The sequence below is a fragment of the Branchiostoma belcheri genome, unplaced genomic scaffold, assembly GCF_001625305.1.
Source record: "Branchiostoma belcheri isolate BF01 breed outbred unplaced genomic scaffold, Haploidv18h27 scaffold53, whole genome shotgun sequence".
NCBI classification, from domain to species: domain Eukaryota; kingdom Metazoa; phylum Chordata; class Leptocardii; order Amphioxiformes; family Branchiostomatidae; genus Branchiostoma; species Branchiostoma belcheri.
In genome coordinates this window covers 1297824-1318353 of record NW_017804165.1, presented here as the reverse complement: position 1 = coordinate 1318353, position 20530 = coordinate 1297824, and the positions used below count along the sequence as shown (strand labels likewise).

The 20530-nt window shown below is 43.9% G+C and overlaps 2 protein-coding genes across 3 annotated transcripts in view; both read right to left on the bottom strand.

The window, feature by feature from the left end:
- Positions 1-83: 83 nt before the first annotated feature.
- On the bottom strand, positions 84-2564 carry LOC109480990. Its single transcript, XM_019783462.1, has 4 exons — positions 2446-2564; positions 1639-1907; positions 1052-1262; positions 84-557 (listed from the first exon to the last, which is right to left on the bottom strand). The coding sequence occupies exons 2-4, from the start codon at positions 1900-1902 to the stop codon at positions 310-312; spliced, it is 723 nt and encodes a 240-aa protein (XP_019639021.1). The 5' UTR covers positions 1903-1907; positions 2446-2564; the 3' UTR covers positions 84-309.
- A 181-nt stretch (positions 2565-2745) lies between these two features.
- LOC109480929 (coiled-coil and C2 domain-containing protein 2A-like) overlaps positions 2746-20530 on the bottom strand; it is a 27101-nt gene continuing 9316 nt past the window's right edge. For both annotated transcript variants that reach the window (XM_019783319.1, XM_019783320.1), the window contains 23 exons: positions 16250-16850; positions 15716-15856; positions 15242-15398; positions 14815-14922; positions 14175-14317; positions 13861-14038; positions 13463-13616; positions 12711-12858; positions 12171-12309; positions 11539-11751; positions 11046-11138; positions 10608-10699; positions 10035-10187; positions 9569-9644; positions 9002-9111; positions 8481-8577; positions 7086-7184; positions 6308-6682; positions 5671-5760; positions 5204-5344; positions 4632-4924; positions 4300-4477; positions 2746-4004 (listed from right to left, as the gene is read on the bottom strand). In XM_019783319.1, the coding sequence (XP_019638878.1) occupies positions 3816-4004; positions 4300-4477; positions 4632-4924; positions 5204-5344; positions 5671-5760; positions 6308-6682; positions 7086-7184; positions 8481-8577; positions 9002-9111; positions 9569-9644; positions 10035-10187; positions 10608-10699; positions 11046-11138; positions 11539-11751; positions 12171-12309; positions 12711-12858; positions 13463-13616; positions 13861-14038; positions 14175-14317; positions 14815-14922; positions 15242-15398; positions 15716-15856; positions 16250-16850 (3968 nt within the window). In that variant the 3' untranslated portion in view covers positions 2746-3815. The remainder of the gene's footprint in view (positions 4005-4299; positions 4478-4631; positions 4925-5203; positions 5345-5670; positions 5761-6307; positions 6683-7085; positions 7185-8480; positions 8578-9001; positions 9112-9568; positions 9645-10034; positions 10188-10607; positions 10700-11045; positions 11139-11538; positions 11752-12170; positions 12310-12710; positions 12859-13462; positions 13617-13860; positions 14039-14174; positions 14318-14814; positions 14923-15241; positions 15399-15715; positions 15857-16249; positions 16851-20530) is intronic.

Below are 20530 nucleotides of genomic sequence, written 5' to 3'. Positions count from 1 at the left end.
GTCTTTTTGTCTGATTTCTGCTCAGAAACATATTTCCAGGTCTAATGTGGTCTAGCGCTATATCTAAAGAAAAACAATCGTTCATCTCCTAAAACATGCATTTTATTACACACAGAGAGAGAGAGAACATGCAGGTGTGTGATTACACAATGTCATGTGTCTATAAGAATTACATGTTGCTTTCGTACCAAGTATGTCTAAGTACGGCGCCAATAGAGGCCGTTATTAAAAGCGCTTGAAGGTGGAGTCACTATTCGGGCGGCATGTACTTAGTAACTAGTAACTTCTGTGTGACACAAATCCCACAGATCACTGGGTAAACCAGCTAACGATGGACTTGACGAGAGTATAAAAGTAACCTTGGCCATCGGCCTTTTCGTACTCCGCTGCGCAGACGTAGTGGTTCCCCTGCTCGAGCGCGCAGAACAGATCGTTCCTACAGGCGGCCCACCAGGAGTCGCAGTAGTCCGCACGAATCGGCATGCCCTCAATCTGCCACTTGTTGTGACGGGGGTTGGACGCGTCGAAATCCTTGTCGGAGTACATGCGGTAAAGACCTTACGGTAAAAAGAAATTTGGTCAGAAACCATTATCCACAAAAGAAGTTGACTTCGCCTGAAATTTTCCATAAGCAAACACCACATTGATTGCCCGTTGAAACGCATCTTGACACAGAAACAGGTCGGGATGGGTGTCTTTTTGCCTTGTTGATATCGCCTGTCAGTGCACTTGGATATGGATGATATGGAAGCAGCGGTGTTAGTAAGGACTTATTATGTCTCAGCACCTGCAATGGCGTGGCCATGTTTCAAGAATGGATGACGTAAGGATACCCAAAACAGCCTTTATTTGGAGACCTGCTGTGAAAAGAAATAGAGGCAGACACAAAACTACCTGGAGAAGAACTGTGACTGTGTCAGATGACCTGACGTCTGTGGGACTGTCCTGGCGATCACTAGTGAAGAAGGTGGCCGAGGACAGACCCAGATGGAAGGAAAAAGTCTCGGCCTTATGTCTTAAGGGATGAAGAGGGTATTAAGTAAGTAAGTACCTGCATTTGGATCACACTCGTAGAAACACGCTTCCTGCACGAAGAAGCGCTCGCAGGCAGCCGACAGCGTCCCGCAGCGGTCCCAGCGCCACTCCGGCCCGTAGTTCTGGATGATCTTCTCCGGGGAAGAGACGGTCTGCTGGCGGCAGCAGGCGCGGTTCTTCCACGGGTGGCACTCTGTGAAGTTGTCGGGCTCGGGGCCGGGAACAGTCTGTTAACAGGTAACAAATAGTAAAACACCACAGAAAATACTTACTAGTAGTAGTAGACGCTGTTGAGATATATGCATTATATAAAGTTTGATCCTAAACTATTAAGAAATATCCGCTCTTTCGGTGAAAGTTGAACTATTTATACTTTAAAGCACACGCAACATTTGGTCCAAAGTGCTACCTGTGTGATAAAAACGTACCTGAAATTAGCTGAACACGCAGTTCAATATAACAAACCTCTTGAGTCTAGACTAATTTTCGCACTTGAGTCAAGACTTTGTTCAGCAAACAATTTGAAATCAGTGGCTTGGGTCAAACATCGATAGTAACTTGTCATCAATGCTAAGAACACATGTAAATACCGCCCCAGCCCACCTTGTGCAGGTATTGCAGGTAACACTTGTTCGGAGGAGTCTTTCCGAGCTTGTGGGACACCTTGTCGTTCGGGTTGTCCCGCTCGAAGAACCACATGGTGTAGGCCCTGCTCAGGTCGGTCTCGTACACGAAGGCGCCGTCCCACATCCTCTCACACAGTTCCTTCCCGGACGGGTAGAGTTCCTGCATCGGACGGCAGGGGACGTCTGCCGCCACTGCAACCCCGGCAACGGCCGCTAGGAGAACCAGCATCATGGGCGCCATGGTGCCTGTAGTTTTTCGCACAGTTAGGTAAAATTAATGATTTATTTCTTCGAAATTAAAGTCTCCATACAAGTCACCATTGGCAACCTTAACTTGACTAAAACATAGGTAGTTGTGTTACTGATGCAAGATCTGTGTGTGTGTGTATTGAAGACCCATAAGTAACAGATACATGGGTTGGCTTGACAGAGAAAAAGTAAGTTCACACCACAGAAATTCATATCGAGCAGCTTTTCTTTGACAATCACAAAAGATCAACTTTATGTCTCTGTAAGGTATCTAAACAAAGTTTAGACGATTCTTTTATGGAATCTTCTTTGAAAGAGATCATTGCCAAATGGGAAGCTAACAATGGTAACATAAACCGGTAGTAGATGTACGCATTACACAACCTGTTTCTCTCCGCATCTGATACTAACAGAACGCTGTCAAATCAAGTCAAAACCGTTCCAAAATCATATCCAGTTGCTTGAGTGACCGTTTCAAAAGAACTATCATAGAAAAATGACCATGGCCTTGACAAGGACGCCGGTGTGCACGTACCTTGTTCAGAAGAGACGGGATTTGCAGAGGTGTGAACTTGTCTCCAACTTTGTTTTTTAAAATCGTCAGAAGAGTCTGAAAATCTCTACTGTATTTGTTCACGCATGCCTAAATGATCGCAAAGCTCCAGTACAGTCCAAAGGTGCAAATAAACAACCTTTCCTCCTCTCTGTTCAAGTGGTTCATTACGTCATTGTTTGAACTTCATAAATGACAGGAAAAAACAACTTGGGTGACCAGATTTTCTTGGACCTTGGAGATTAAAAATCAAGTTTAAAGCTCCTTGCTTGGAGCATGGATGTAGAACCTCCATGCTTGGACAAAATCTACAGAATGCCCTGAAGCATGCTCTCTCACATTTGAATCAATAAACACTTGTTATACAATTCACATTGTACTTTCACAGCTTTTGTTTACAACAAAGTTTATTCTTCTATTTACAACTAGACTGAGTAGCCTAAATGAAAATATAAATCTCAAGAAACACGGCAAAATACATGTATCATAACTGTACATTTTGCACATGGTGATAAACATGTATCACCCAGACAATCTACATTACATCTTGGCAATTATCCAACAAAAGATGGCAAACATCCTGCTAGCATAACACATGAAACCCACTGACTAATTCAGTCAGTCAATCAGTGCAAAGTTCATCTGAGATAACTCCTGGTCATAACAAGGTCTGTTTACTCTACATTGTGCTGAAACCTAATGTTATGAGTTGCTCGTACATTTTGCACCATAAGACATGGGTTGATTGTAAGTTTTGAACCATAGGATATTCACACAAACCATTAGAGTAGCATGACATGGTGGAAATACTTGCACGAATGGAAGTATTCTACATCCAAAATGGTGCCTTTATGTAACGATAAATTATACATTTTTAATAAGCCAAAAATGGGAGAATAGACATATTTATACATTTGCTTTCAATAAACACTTGTAGACATATTTGGCACAAAACTCTTACAATATACACATGTATAATATATATATATATATTATTTCACTGAGTAATGATGTGTGGGCATTGTAGACCTTCAGTAAAACTGAGATGGTCAGACTGTAACATAACACATGTATGAAAACTATGCCACATTCTTCTGCACATTAATATCGACCAGTTTAACAGTCAAGTGACAACATTTAATGGGTGTCTATACAATATACAGTGGCACATATAAACACAGATACAAAATAGATCTTACTCCTGGGTGCTACCACTAGGGATATTGTAGAAAAAATACAGGAGGACACATCTGTCTGATGTGTACATAACAGGATGAAGGATTGTACACAGGCAAGTCAGTACATCAGTATGCAAGTATTTCTGGCATGATTGTCTGACGGTGTGGCAGATATCATCTCTTCCTGACCAGAGAGGCCACATAGACCCAGAGAGACAGGACGGAGTTGGGGTAGGGGTGGATGTGGACAGCCAGGGCAAACTCCACGTCCTTGCCCTGTAACTGGTGCACGCCTGTACTGAACACTGCCTCCACCACAGGGTTGTCTTCTGTGTACGGCATCTGCATGGGAAACCCTGACATCTGTGGGGACACAGCAAGCAACAAACAACAATCTTCAGTAACTGTCATTATCATGCAGAAGTACAGATACCATCAACACATCTGCATGACAAATATTAACTGGAACTGAAGCATTTCTGGTGTGAGAATGCCCCCGACTCCCCTAGATTGCGAGTGCCTTCGGTGGTCGTCACGCCTACAGCACTCCCCTCCCCAAAACTGACGATGAACCTGGGCTGACGGAAAAAAAATTCAAGCTGGCTACAGCCCTGCACCACACTACTGTAAATGTTATACTGTAGATAGGAGAGGACACCTTGTACGAGGCGAGGATGGGTTCCAGCTCAGTTCGGTGCTCGTCAGCCGTGCCCCTCCCCCCGCTCTGCTCCAGCCTGGGCAGCAGCCGGCGGAAGATCTGGGTGCAGTACCGGTTCCAGCGGGTGATGCTGTGGGGGCGCCACTCCATCACTTTGTCTCTCAGCTTCCTCTCGATTCTACAGGTGGATTTGCATACATTACAAATCTGCTGCACTGTTTTATTGTAGTCTTTGCAATGAACCAAAACAAGACAAACAAGCAATTTCAAGGTCACAAGATCTGTGGCATGTCACTCTGCACTCACACGACCCCACTAAAACTGAAACTGACCTGTCCTGCAAGTCTGCCACGTAGTCCTTGTCTGTGGGCAGGTAGACCAGCTGGTCGGGCTGTACGCTGGACAGGCCGGGGTTGGGGTAGCTGCGGCTGAAGAACGGCTTCCACTGCGCCTCCCTGGTGGTGTCGAAGCTCATCCTGCCCGTGGCGTCGTACCCCTGCACGTTGGCCCAGATGTTGTCCTGGTTGATGAGGCAGCCGACGGACTGCATGGGGCAGAACGGGTCGTGCTGGTTGAAGAACTCGCCCGAGCTGGGGTTCCACAGGAGGTAGTCCCCGCTGGACTCCTGTAGCAGAGGGAACAGTGTTGGGAGGACTCCAGCAACATGTACTGCTAAATTACATCTACAACTTTATCTTTCCCAAGCATCTCCAAAACCACGCCAATCGCGACACTCCAACCCAAATTCCTACAAGGCTCTACCATTTCACAAACTCCTATTTCCCTCAGACTGTCAGAGATTGGAATATTTGCTTCCTGAGGTCATAACAGAAATCTCAGAGCCTGACAAGTTCAAGGTACTCTCACTCAGAAACAGAACATAACCATCCCATCGACCACATACATGTGTCAGGACGTATGCCGTGGGTCCCTCAGGCACAGCAGAGCCCAGGACCACCCAGGCCTTCTTCCCCATGTGCAGGAAGTAGTTACACAGCAGCACGGCATGCTCCTCCTCATCTCCCGACAACATCTGCAGGAATTGCTGAGGAGGAAACAACAAACGTGGATTCAAACTTTGTAAGACTTCTAGATGTTACTGTTACTCAGATTTCTCTCTACATAAGCAAACTATGAAGTGAGTGCCATTCTTGTCTATCACTTAAAAACCTTTGTGGATGTAGATTTATGTAGGGGAATTGACAAGAAGTCTTTATAGTTACTAGTATACTGATACTGAAAAAATGCAACACACAACAGGCAATAAACACATCACATTGTTTTGTTCCTGTGTTTGAAAGAAAAGGGATCAGTCACGTATTGACTGCTTCATTCAAGTTCAAAAGTCACGTTTCTGTGACGCCAACTTACATCACATGTGCTCCAGATGTCACAAATTCCTGCAAACAGCGTGGAGTCGGAGATGAAGGGGATCAACGACACGAACCTCGCCACACGCTCCTGTAAGGACGAGTAAATTAGTCACAACGGCATCTTTCATTGATGCATTTTAATGTAAAACTGTATCTCTCTCTGACAAAAACATAGTACATTTGTGTATAAAGATGTCTCTCTCATCATCACTCTCTCATACTGGGTGAAAAATTTAAACAATCAATCTCAAGTTTTGTCTTGCAATTTTTTTTTCACCAGATGTACACATGACTAAAGCTTTAATACAAAGTCATACATGTTGCTGTGATTGGCAAAGTAAATAGACTGACAGAAATATTTTGCACTGTGCATTTTGATTTCATCAGGTGCATCCCAGTTGCAAAAAGGACAGTCCAGTGAAGAATTGCGGCACCCTCTGCTACCAACTGTTAACTGGATGCATTCCTTTGACCAGGAATCAGCACATAAACGGACAGACCCTTCGTACAGCAACACAACTTGTATTGACTCTCTCCACACACAATACAGGGAATGATCCCCACGAGGACCAGTGCGCATGTGTGCAGCTACTATGGCGGGAAACCATGGATCTAACATGGTACAGGACACCTACCGAGTTCTGCCTGGTGTCAGCGTTGCTGTCGATGAGCTCGTCAGGTGGCTGTAGTGGCTGGATGAACCTGGTCACAAACACGGACTTCCCGTTGATGTTGGTCACCGTGGTGGAGATGTTCCGTTTCGGGAAGCGTTTCTCGATTTCGCCCTGCCACTTCTCGGCCTGGAACAGCAGCTTCTCGTCCTCCTGGCTGTCAAACTTCTCCTTGAGTGGCTCGAGCGGCGTGAGGGGCGGCTCGATGGTGATGAACAGGGTCAGGTACGTGTGCTCGTTCCCGCCCATCTGCAGGTCCAGCCCCTCCGACCCACCCCCACCCCCGCGCTTGTAACCTAGCAACACGGGCGGGGCCTCCACTCTGAACGTGCCGTCAATCTGTAAATGGCAGAACGCTTTACTTCAATCCAAAAACAAACATATTATTATAATAGTAGAAAACTGTATGTTCCCGTATAGCTAAGGGAAAGCACAATCATGTTTTAACCTTCACCTTGCTACTTACAGTAGTTACACCTAAGTCCTAACCCTTTTAGTTTAACTAACACAGAATTGGTAGACAAATGGTTACTTCAGTGTGTTAAAGGTTAATAATACCATGCATAATGAAATGGCCAATTCATGTTTTTTTGTCAGTCACTATTCATTATTGACATCAAGGGAAATTTTAAGTCAGGTTTGAACAGGTTGTCGAATGTAACTTCTGAATCATGACAGAGAAAGCCCAGAAAGTCTATGATGATCGATGGGAAAGAACAGATGAGCCTGACGTGGGTTTTACCTGGGACTGGAAGTAGATGGTGGAGAAGGGAACCTGGATGGACCCGAGCCAGTGGCGCTCGATCCTGCGGTGGATGTCTGTCCCTCGCTGCCGGTCGTCCTGGAAAGTCAGCGAGCAGGGAGGGAAAACAAGTGAGTGCTTCATGGGAATGAATTGATTGGTGAGTCTTACATGATTCTTGCTTTGCTAAAAGGAAAACCTTGATGAATAACATGCACAGATTGAACACTTTTATGCATGCATTTTGACTTTGCTGATATCCAATGTCCTGCAGGTACAAACTGCAAAATCCAAAAGAGGTAAGGGCAACACACATTTATGGTTGAAACAATCATAGCATGAGATTTTTAAGGTATAGGCAGCATACATGCAATCAATCTACCATTTTACCTGAACATAGGAACAAATACAGTGTGCCGTTCACGAGTATCAATATTCAAATACAAACGTACATGCACGTGTAGAGGTACAATGTATGGTCTGGATTAACATGACAATGATAATGGACATGCAATTAATCCAAATACTTATTGAGAAAAAAAAGGAGATAAATCTGGTAACTCCTAAATGAAGATAATAACATTCTGGTATGTAGTTGTTGTGTGTAGCATGCTCCAAATAAGATAACAAATGGCTTAGACACATTGTAATATTGTATTAGAATATTATTTGTACAACACAAAAAGGGTTAGGTGTTGAAAGCTAATCTGCATTTGTATAATGTCCATGTCAAGGAAGATGGCACTACAGAAAGGTCTAGGCAGAAGTGACACTAGAGACAATGACCCAGTGTCAGGGCATATCTCACTAACTACAGTAGACAAACTCACCAGTGAAGACTGACAGGTGCAGTGCATGATAAACAGACCAAGATGTTACAGCACAGTTATAACAGTCAATGCACAAGTGCTCAAGCAAAATGTAGAGCTGCTGCAGTAGTCTAGAACTCAGCATGTCTATACAAAGCCATGTCTATGAAGTTGTTTGTGCCTATGATGTCTATCATCTTGTCAGCTGAACAAACCTCATAAGGATGAATTTTGCAAGAAAGCAGTAGCTATGAAATCTAAATATGGCCATACTAAGATGTACAGGAGGTTGCAAGTAGTTGAAGTTGATCTCATCGCTATGATTATGGTGATATTGTCAGTAACAGTTGCAGTCATGTTGTCACTCCCTGTCAAACATTGTCAAACAGATGCACCAAAAACATCAATCAACCTGATGTTTGTTACTAGTACAGAGAAACCCATCAATGTTTTTACTCATTTTCAGTACTACTTTACCATACAAACATTTTTCTTATTTGCCTTACTTTGCCAACATGGACAAACTTGCTTGTTACTTTGTCTAGTACGGACTAACATCCAGGTACAAATGTAACTAAGCACCCACCTCCAGAATGTCGATAACCAGCTCATCGAACACGTTGATGAAGAGAGTGTCATCCAGGGTCTGCAAGTTGCTGGGAGAGTAGTCGTTGTTTGGCACCCTGTACAGAGGAGTCGCATTTGATCATGATATACATGTAGTCTTGTAGAGAGGACTAGGAAACTCTCAGCTACCTTGTACAGGGCTATCTCATACATGAGCTTTGACAGGGCTAAAAGGGCTAGGTTTCAAGGCCCCACCTTGGTAAAGCTCAGTATGGCATAATTACGGCAGTTGTTGTCCAAGTATGGAAGACATAATTGCCTACATCAGTGACATACTCCTGCTCATGGAGAAAAATGTTGCCGACATCACACCAACTCATGTACAGTACCTCTATTCCTCGAAAAAACACATTTCGGATGGTACTCTGAGCTAGACATGTCATAGATGCATACTATCAAAAGTATGAAATAAACATGCTGTAAAAGTTTCTTGGTCACCCCCTAGAAAGTATAAACCGATGGTACAGGTACTTGCCCTACCTCAGAGGAAGTTGGAGTTCTTCGTTCCAGCTGGGATTGATACCCTCTGCGGTGCTCGTTTTCTGGCTTGTGCGCTGGAACGTCACCTCCACGAAGGGACGAACCAACACCTGAAACACGGGGGTGTGCATGAAGAGCAGACACTGTAAACATATTCACATGGCAGGTTTTCATGGGGTATCAGAAATGAAGATTTACACAGCTTGAGTCTCTTCTCGAACACAAGAGGTTGGCACATTCCATGGATCTTCACGCCAAACCGAGTTGGCAAGCTTGAGCATACAAAGCACATTTTGATAGGGTGGCAGACAAACCCTGTGTATTCCTTCTACTAAGATGAAATTTGCAAGCAGCACTCACCTTGCCAACTGGTTACTATTTTCTGCCTGGACCAAAGTTTTACTGACTACGTTGCAATGAACAGATCTGGTGTATTTCTTCTGCTAAGGTACCCAAAGTACCCGAAAACGCAATATAGATGTATGCCAGTTCAGAGGAGCTTAACAAATGTATAAAAGTCCAACCCCCTGTGGTGACCGGACATTTGGTTAAAGTGTGATATCTTACCCCTGATTGAGCGTCTCCTGTTCTGTCTCCGACCGAGGATGCTCCACCAGCCCCACCACTGCCTGCACCTCCGGTCCTAGCGGGGTGGGGGAACAGTTTTAATACAGCTTGCTGAACTTATATGATCTTAGTTCCATTCTGTTGCATTAAAGATTTAAAGACAAAGGCTTATATGTAAAGGTACATAAGTTGGGCAGTGCTCACAACAGATTTTGTTTGTTTAAAATTTTTTAAAAGACATAGGAAGAACTTAACTACATGCACATCAAACAGGAAGGAAATTTACATGACATTGTATTAGTAACTCCTTACAACTATGCCATACTATAAACACCTCCACACATCCAAATTGGCTACGGGTACAGGTACAAATGTAAATCATTTTAGTTGGAACTTACATGTACAATCACTTCTAATGCATGCTTGGATTTCTAAACTGTACAAACTACCAGTGCCTCAGCCCCACCTAATCTGCATGTTGAATGCCCTCTGTATGTTGACCAGGATCTTCACATCTCCGGCAGACAGAGCCTGGGCCGGCACCTTCTTCCTCTCCTTCCTGACAGGGCGCAGCGGACGCCTCGGTTCTGTGATCTTCAGCAGGGTCACTGTCAGGGTTCTGTACAGTGTAGAAACAAGTATTATCAAATTGTCACTGGGGGTGCCAAATATCTGAATGGTTAGCGGAATCCTGCCTGTAAAATTTGGTGACATACAGTCAGCTACTCTGTTCATTGCACATCACTATACACATTTGTGAGTTGAAAGTTACAAGTTGAAAGTCTTCACGTTGACGTAACAAAGAACAGTAGTTTATTATGAAGGGCAAGAGACAGTTGTATCATCATCCTATGTTGTTGCATTTTCTATATGACTGAACATTCTCTGAACATCCCTTTGGCCATTTCAGACAGCAAAGTAGCTCTCGTAAGTGCTGTTTTTTTGGCTCCTTTTAATAAATTCTTATCTCAGAAAAATTCAAACCATCCCCAAAGTTTCATGTTAATTATTTGTGTGTCAGAACAGTTGTAAAACCCACCCGATGTCTGGTACTTGGTCCTCCATGACCATGTCATTAGTTGAGAACTGGTGCCTGGCCATTCTGTACCTGTTCAACACATGCTCTTTCACCTGCAGGGTGCAAGTATTGTACATGTAAATACAGAAGCCAACATTGATATTTTGAGAGTACTTAATTGATATAACAAAAGTATAACAACTTTTGTAAGTGTACGGTCTTCTGCAACTATAGGTACACAAAAGTAAATGCAATAATTTCAAATTATAATTGACAGTAACAGAGTAAGGGTATACTAATACATGAGACTTAAATTATATACCCTTTACACTACAGTTTCTAAGATCTAAAAATTCTCAATGTATTTTGATACCAACATTAACAGCAAGCCTGGCTCTTCAACACATCTCTATCTAAAACCTCCATTGACCACATATGATCTCGGCAACAAAGACCTACCATAGTCTGGAAGCGTGCGACCCTCTTCCTGTGTGCATCCATGTCATCCCTGACATCTCTCTCCTCCTTCTCCTTCTGTCTCTTCTCATACTCCTGACAGAAGGAATTGCATTACCATCAGATACAGTTTATATATTGAGTTTATTGACTTCGTTCATATTTCAGTAAAAATACATGGCAGCTTCATTTGTATACAAAGATACTGAATTGCGCATTTTACATGATCAACATGATAACAAATCTATATCTATATTACATGATAAACATAACAAATTTCAAAAAACTAGTAAACAATTACATAAACGTTTGAGCCCAGGATTAAAGTTCATTAAAGTAAAAGCATGACATTTAGTACCTCAGATGAAATATCATTAACATATATCATTATCATTTGACTTTAACAGCTTTTGATAGGTATCATTTATGCTGTACAGCAATGCAGCTTATAAGAAAAAACAACTTATAACGTACAGACTTAGAGTGTATATATCACCTTGAAGATGGAGTCTGGAATCTCCCTGTCTCGCAGTGGCACCATGGGGTAGGAGCGGAATTCGGGGACTTCCCGTGACCTGAGCTTCAGCAGACGGAATCTCTTGGACTTTTCCAGCTCCTCGTCGGTGGCGAAGTTAAACTCCTCCTGGAGCTGCTCCAGCCGGAAGTAGTCGGGCAATCTGGAGACGCCGTTTTTGCCGCCAGTGAAATTCTGTGCAGAAAGGAATCCATGCAAGTGTTTCAAAGTAGTTTTCTTTCAATTACTAAGTACATTTATGTACACTGCTTTCATCTTTACTGGACTGATTTTTAAGTTAGGGAAAAAAGATGTGGACTCTTTCAAACACGTTTATCTCACTTTGCCAAAATGATGACAGCATTTCATCAATTACCAGTACACGTCTTGATAATAATACAATGTAGTACACACATTTGTAACCAAACAAAGGAGATAACAAAGCTATGTGAGAAATCACCACAGGTCAACCCTCATTTCATCTTCATTTTCATTTATGAAGAAACCTTTTAGCCCTGCTGGGCTAATCTTCCAAGGCTCAAACACATACATTTAAAATGTCATAATTACATGGCATAGATAAAGTACAGTAAATACATTTAAACACCTCTCACCTTGACATGCTGCATGAGCGCTGCGTTGCTGGGGTCGTTTGGGTCCAGTCGTGACTCCTCTATCCAGGCAGCCAGCTTCTCCATGTCCACCATGCCTGTGGCTCCGATGGCAGCTACTGGGTCCGCCTGGAGCATCGGGCTGGGGGAGGCAGCAAGAAAGAAAGTAAGAAACCGACCTCTTAGTCCAGAAGCAGGGCAGGATCAACCAACATTGTGTGGAAGTGTGCACAGTTTTGAAATAACTGGGTCTGATCTCAGTCATATTGAGCCATAGGGCATACAAACGTACCAACGTTCTGCACATTTGGTATCAGAGACATTGTGTAGTTTCCATCAGCTCTTCATTTGAGTTTCTTTGCTGTTAAAATTCCTAATGTAGTCCTCCTTTTACTCCTTCTTTAGAAATGAAACATAATTAGTTTTTGCTGACATTCTACTTATTTTATTTTCTGTGGTGCACCCCAAAACATTTTGTGTACCCAATTTTTTAGTGCACCTATTCCCAAAAATGAAGTTCGAGCACTGGTTCTGAATGAATACCTGTGTATGGTTGCAGTGGTGGGTCCTACAGGTGGGACCAGGGGGGTGCCGTCGTCCCTCGTGCCCCAGGACACACTGGTGCTGAGGATGGCGGTGGTCAGCAGACACAGGGGCTCCGAGTTGTCCTCCTCAAAGGAAAACATCACTCCTGGGGAGGCAACAACAACATAGGTGCTACATTCCTAACACATGGCTTCATGTCAATCATTAATTTTGATTCTATCCACCAATTAACTCTGTCGGAATGGAACATAACCATGACAGTCAGTCTACTGCAAAACAGATTTCCAATGTATACTCTTCTCCAATGTATACTAGTGGTGACTAGTCTTAATATTGAGTTAGGTAACACTGAAAGATAAGGCATCAAAATTTTTGGTCCATTTTGTACAATGCCAAGTTCAGGGAGTAACAGCGATACACCCCAACAGCCCTGTACCATTCAAGGAGTGTGCCATACCAAGGAGGTTAAATTTAACCTCCTTGGCCATACCAAAGGAGCATCCAACTCATGGATTGCATCGCCTAATGTGGGGACACTGCATGGCTGACCAGTGAAGTTGTCGAGACTCTAACCCGCAGGGGTATTGACATTTACAGTTTACATTTACAGAACCACAGGACAGAGGCAAATGGCGAGCTACCATCAAGCCCCAGCATCAGAGTGCAAGCACGTCTAACCCTTGGAGCATGGGGAACAATTGACAATGAACTGGATAGAGAGAGAAAGAGAAATGAAGACAACCACACACCGCTGCCGACACCCTCGTGATCGTACGCCACCCGCTGGTCGCTGCTGAACTCCAGATCCTCCAGCTCCACGTTCCCTGACGTCACGGCCGCCTCCGGGATGCCGGCGTACACCTCGGCCAGGAGGGTGTTGGACAGGGCTCCCTTCTCATACACCTGCAAGGGGACAGAAGAACTTACACTGGATGCCTTCAAAGTACACTACAATGTATGTTACAAAATGTCCATGATTGGATGAATTTGGTAGAATGACATCTAACTTGTATATGTGGTAACACTGCCAGTATTGTACAGTTTCCATGACCCAAGGAATGTCATTTCTTATCCCTGTGTGAAACACTGTGTGACTTTACACCTTGCATTTGTCATGTCATGTTTGGAGAGACAAAAACACACCTACCTGTAGTTTGATGCTCTCTGGCCACTGTATGATGAGAATGGGGAAGATTTCTCCAAATGTCACCTTGAAGTCAGATGTCACACTCCTTGGTCTAGTTCTTGACACTTCCTTGTCATTAAAGAGCACCTTGACAAACACTTGTAGTCTCTCTACATCTTGTCTTCTTTCCTGTTCACCCCTAAGAAAGCAACAAACAAGTGTTAACCTAGTACTCAGTAGTAGTAGACATACAACATAAAATAGATTAAAAGAAAATAATAGGCAGTTTAATGCAGTAAAGACAGAACTCTCTGAGAAAAATCTGGTGACTTTACCTGGGACACTGCTGTTTAGGAGTGATGGTTGCAGTGTTGGTGACCTCTGGTGTCAGGATAGGTTCTCCAGGTCTTCTCCTGATCTGCAGGGCTTTCTGTCGGACCTTCTCACGTAAACCCTCCCTGTCGGGGGGCTGGGGGGCCTGCGGAGGGGAATGTGGTTGCAGGTGAACCAAATCAGGGCTTCTTCATGTTACAATAATACTTCTATCTTCCTCCACTTTCACTTTATCACCACAAAACATAACTTTCTTCACTTTAATTGCCACAAAACTGTACATTTTCTCCATGTTGTTTTGAGTATTGAGAAAATGTAAGTTCCAATCACATGCAAATACAAGAGCATGACATTTACACATTCGTACTTCAAGCAATTTCAGTAAATTGCTAAACTGCTAGTCAGATGTCTGACTGATGAAATGTTGTGTATACAATGTATAAAGAAAGCATCCTCCCATGGCAGGGTCAGCGGCTCCGAGTTCCTTCTCCACCCCTACCCCTGCCGAATAAGACCGCCTTTTCTACTCCGCGACCCCAGGAATATTAATATTCATGAGCTTGCCTTATTTGGCATGACCCCATTTCTGACTTGGGCGGGACGTCACCCTCCTTGTGCGTGGCTGTATGACAGTACATGTACCTCTGGTTTGGGTAACTGTTCCCCTTCATCAACAGACTCATCCTGCAAACTGTCCTGTAAACTCTCCTGTGAGCCTTCCTTCTTCTTCTTTTTCTTCTTCTTCTGCTTCTACAACAAGAAGTAACAGTAAACAGCTTCACTCTATATTCAACAATCTTCTGTTACATGTTTACAACAATACACAATAAGTTGATAGGCACATGTAATGTTAACTTTTAAAATGTAAAGTTATGTGTTAAGTTGTATGTAAATAATGTTTCAATTTTGATGTAGTTTGTATGATGTATAATTATGTATGTCTAACTCCAGGAAGACTAGCTACATGTACATACTTGTACTTGTCTGTTTGCTAATGGAGGAAATAAAGCACCTAAAGCGCCTACACAGAGACATAGGCAAAAAGCCTCTGGCCTCTTTAAGAACTCACTCTGGCCTTGTGCTGTTTCTTCCACTCTGCCATCAGTGCCTCGTACCTCTCCACCTGCCTGCGGTACTCCTCCTCCATCGCATCTTCCTCCTCCTGCACCTCCTCTACTACCTCCTGCTCCCACACCACCCTGTCATTCTCCTTGTCAGTCTCCTCCCTGAAGGTTTCAGTTTCAGTTTAGTTAAAAAAACTTGGTCACAATAGCAAAGATGATATCAACTTACTGCGTGACTGCAGAGTGCTCGACTCAGAACCAAGTCCTGACATGCCACAGATCTTGTGCCCTTGGGAAAGGCAACTTTACACGATTTTCCTTACTTAACTCAAGTGAAAATGAGTATTGTCCTGTCCTGTATTGTGTCCTCTGGGTTGGTGGCGGCATAAAATAAGTTGATATAACTTGTGTGTGCTGTCACCATGTCTTGTCATGAAATGTCGGAATATTGAAAAAAAGTGGAGATGGCAGAAACGTACTTGCGCACGACGAGTTTGGCGGAGGTGTTGGCGAAGGCCTGCAGCTGGCGCAGAGCCTTGATGTCTCGCCAGACCTTCAGGATGTTCTTCAGCAGGTTCCTGTCAGCCTGCTGCTCCGCATCACGCAGCTTACGGGTTTGTCTGTAGGAACACAGTTAACACGGTCATTCTGTCATGTGGCATCATGGTTTATATCAGATCTCTATATATTCCGTGAAGAGTTTCATCAGGTTGGGAAGTCACTGAGTAAAGAGACTCTTTTTATACAACCAAGTGATTTATTCACAGCCAACGTTTCAATGACCGTCTGTCACCTTCCTCAGGGCAATTTTGACAGGTTCACATTGCACTACAGCACAGGTGTCGCTGCTATAGATGCATTCCCAAATGTACAATATTTACATATCTGCACATATACGTGGTTACAGGGAACTGTATCTATATACTGTTGTTATATATTCCATATTGAAAGTCACTATTTTCTGGTGAACATCTAATAAACTCATTTCGGTAATGGATCTGGAACTAGCCCACCTTATCTCATTCTTGTACTCCCTGAGCCGCCCACTTTGCTCGGCAGGTGTAGGGTTAAGTCCCTGTCCCTCCTGTGACTCCAGGTGGTTTGCTGCGGCTTTCAGGGCCTTCAGTTTATCCGTGAGGAAGTTGGCCATGTTTTTGTGTGTCCTCACCAGGTACTGTTGGTAAAGCTGGTTCAGTCTGGCTGCCAAAACGTGCTCGCGACTGAACAAGGAGTGGTGGGTGAAGACCAGCATGTTCACGTCAACATCCAGCTGGTAGCGTCCATGTCCAGATATCTGCTCTGATCCATCGATATACCTCCCATCAAACTCCTTTAACCACGCCTTACGGTACTCCGTTTCTAACATGGGCTCGGGTTCGTCTATAAGCATGTTGGGTGGACGGGTGGGTTCAGTCTTTAAGGGATCGGGAAGAGCGATTATTTTTCCGTCTTCACCAAACCACCTGGCCCCACGATCGTCAGGTTCCTTGAGAAGCCTGTCTTCAGCAATGTTCTGGTTCCTGTAGGATACAGGAGGTCTCTCTCCAACATAGAAACCCTCGTCCTCCAGATATCTGGGCTGGGCGTCCTGGGGAACCTTCTCTTCTGCAGGCACTGGAATGGGTAAAAAAGAGAGACGGTTAGGTTATAAAGATTATTTATTCATTCAAGAACCAGTGTGTTTTACATTTGATGTTTGGTAACTGTCTGTCACCTAGAACGATGATGTCTAGTTGTGATTCATACTGCAGCAGTTAGGTGTCGCTGCTGCAATATCACAAATGCAACCCAATGAAATTACATGTATTCACAGAGACAGGCATTTAAACTAGAAAAGTAACATTTTCAAAGCAAATGCATAATGTTTATCTTCACATATGGTCTGCTCTGTTAATTCTTGTATGTAAGCCAACACCAGTTACCATGGTGACAGACGTTTGGTTCAGGTCAGTGACCTTATTCGTTTGGAGAAGGAGAAGAAGAAGAAGAAGAAGAGGAAACAGAGCAAAAACAAGGAGAAGTCAGGGACATCTTCCCTCCATGGAGGATGTTGGTGTTGTAAGGTTTTATTTATGTTATCACCTGTATTCATTGTATATGGAAGGTATGTTCAGATGAAGATGAAGAATGGTTAGAAGAAGGCAGATGGGTTTAAATGTAATTTGACGTTATGTGGCCATGAATAATGTGGGAGTTGCTTTGTCTTGGTATAATTTTAATAGCCTGTCAAACAGGGATAAAAATACATAGCCTGTGTCTCAACTAGGATTAAACACAGACCACACTACCATAAAATAGGGGTGATAATGTAAAAATCCTTTAAAATAAAGCAATACAAATATACGACAACCTGCTATCATTAACAGCACTAACAGACCTATAATAAAACCAGCCAACCAACCATAGTGAAGAGGTGAGGTCAATGACCTCTCAAGCACCCCATTCAACCGGACTATATTTCCTAGTCTAGGGGTAAAAATAGATTGGGCTGTCTCAGCCTGACCTGCCAGCTGGAGGTATATAAACAAAAACACTCTAGATCTGTCCCAACTTTTGGGTCAAACAGACCATCCTATTATGAAGTAGGGGTGAAAAAATGAAAATCCTTTTAAATTAAGCAATAAAAATATACGACAACCTGCTAATGCACTCTAAAACGCAAAGAGACTCAACAACTACCCACATACCAAATATTACTGTAAGTCTACAAATTTCCACGGTATATTTAGATTCGCGGAATTCGCGGGGACCTCCGTACCGCGAATCTATTTCCCCGCGAATATGTTTTGCGTAAGTGCGCCCCCCTCCCCACATGCATTCACGACGGTAAGTGAAACACAAACACACGCGACAAACACAAATCACTGCAAATCAACTCCATTCTTAGCAAATGTACGTATGTTGAGTACCAAAATTTTTTTAAGTTATACTGATGTCAAAAAATCATAATATTATGAGACACCGAATCGTGATACTGCGGCACTGGCCTTGTCAAACGTGCACCGCCGGACAAAAATCTCTGTGTGCTGAGCGCCGGCCATGCGCGCCCGGGCGGTTGAAAATTGCGGGCACATCGGGCAAATCTACAAATATTTTGATGAAAAATAGAACTGCTGGTACCTGGGAAGTGTTAGTTGGTTCTCTTTTGCGCCCTGCTTTGCGGGTCGTTTTTTTTTCTTCTTGTTTTGCTGGATAGAAACGCTACCGTGGGCCGCTACAAAACCGTAGGCGACCTTTGCATACTTCCGGGTTCAAAATCTCGCCGAAGACGGCATAAATATTCTTAGTAATATATATTTTCCCGAAAGATTCTTTCGATTATGCATTTCTTCACTAGAGTATCGATGTGCAGTCGTGGAAAATAGCGTTTTAGCGCTTATTTCCGAACAAAGAAAATTGTTTACACGTGCGTCAGATCGATCGTCAGCTATACCACCGGCAGTCTCGCGCGGTGCACGAAACAAATTTTTGCGCCGCGTTTTAGGATATAAATGCCGGAACACGAACTTTTATTATTTTAAATATACACTTAACAAATTTTTCTTTGAAAAATAGCCAAGGAGAAATCGCGAATCTAAAAATACCGCGGATTGTCCATTTTCCCGAAACCGCGAACTTTAGGCCCCGCGAATCTAAAGAGACTTACAGTATATCTGGATTGTAAGTGTCAACTACTGTCGCCAGTTCAGCTGTTTTGTTCCGCACACTCTGACAGTTTACTTGGAGAAGTTTACTTTTGGATCTCTTTTGACTATAACCTCTCATTTGAGAATTACCCTGCTTTGGTTCCCTCACCGGTGAGCATTTGGTGCGATGGAATCCCCAGCTTCATAAAGGCAGCAACGGGAATCAGAATTAAGAAAGCCATGGTGTTTCTGATATCATTCCTCAAATATACGTTCATTAGGTGTGTGTGTATGTATGTATGTATGTATGTATGTATGTGAGTGAGCAATAACCCGAGCGAAGCATGCTTTTTCCTACCAGACGGCGCGTATCCGGGTGGAGCGAGCGGCCGCCGTGGTGTCTGTAGCTTCCTCCGCGCCCGCCGCAGCTTCCTCGCCGCCGGCATCGCCTTGCTGCTTAGCCTGTGCGCCGTGGGACTCGCCCCTCTGACGTTCAGCAACAAACAGGTAACGGTCTTATACCAGAAAGCTTTTGTTAGGCTGTTTTTCTTATTCTCATTCTGCTTTTAAGGAGGGTACAAGAAAGAATTATCTGCAGTTTTTGGTAAGTTTGCTTCTTACGTTTGGTATTCTGACGTACGTATATACCTTTGTAGGAAATATCGCAATTGAAACGCGACCAAGACGGCATGTCCACCACTGTTGACGCCCTGAAAAGCGACCAAGACGCCTTGAAGCGCGACCAAGACGGCATGTCCACCACTGTTGACGCCCTGAAAAGCGACCAAGACGGCATGTCCGCCACTGTTGAGGCCTTGAAGCGTGACCAAGACGGCATGTCCACCGCTGTTGACGACGTAAAACGCGACCTGGACAACGAGCGAAGCCGAATCGCCACCTTGGAGCAGCGTCTTCATAAGATTGAGAAGACTTTACGTAATTATAAATTGCGTTTTAATCTGTTATGTTTTCCCTTTATGTTGGTCTATTTGAAAACGTCATTTGTTGAAAAAAACAGGTAATGCAGGTCACTATTTCATTACATGTGTGAGTGGGGGGGGGGGTAGTCCATTTTAAATATTCGTATATCGAATATATCCCGGGGGTTGATTTATTGCATGTATTTAATGATATTCATATGACCCGTCTATGACAGGTTGCTAATATAAACATTATTTTCCAGCATCTTGCCCCAAAGGTTACACAATCTGGCGTGACATCTGCTACAAGGCATTCAACACACTCAAGACCTTCCGCGACGCGGCCGCGGCCTGTCGTGCAGACGGCGGCACCCTCGCCATGCCCCGAGACGCCGAGACCAACGCCTTCCTCATCTCCCTGTACAACTCCGTGAGCGACACGGATGCCTTCTGGATCGGCCTGCACGATCAGAGCGAAGAGGGAAAGTTTGAGTGGGTGGACGGTTCTGCACTTGGGCCGTACACCTCCTGGGGTCCGGGACAGCCGACCGGCACCAAATATGGGGGCGACTACGATTGCGTCCTTTACTCCGCACTGCCATCTCGGAAAGACAAGTGGAGCGACGACGGATGCCACAGGACGTTTCGCTTCATATGCCAGGCTGCTCAAGGTACTTATTATATCCTCACTATTTTCTGAAACCCTTCCATCCGGTAAACACAGCACAGAATAAGCGGCAGACCATCA

Bases quoted from the DNA above. Each gene is read 5' to 3' on its own strand.
- LOC109480990 (XM_019783462.1), bottom strand. From the start codon at position 1,902: ATGGCGCCCATGATGCTGGTTCTCCTAGCGGCCGTTGCCGGGGTTGCA. The intron at 1,263-1,638 runs GTGGGCTGGGGC...ACCTGTTAACAG, and splicing joins ACCTGCAATACCTGCACAAG to ACTGTTCCCGGCCCCGAGCC. The intron at 558-1,051 runs GTACTTACTTAC...TTTTACCGTAAG, and splicing joins CGAGTGTGATCCAAATGCAG to GTCTTTACCGCATGTACTCC.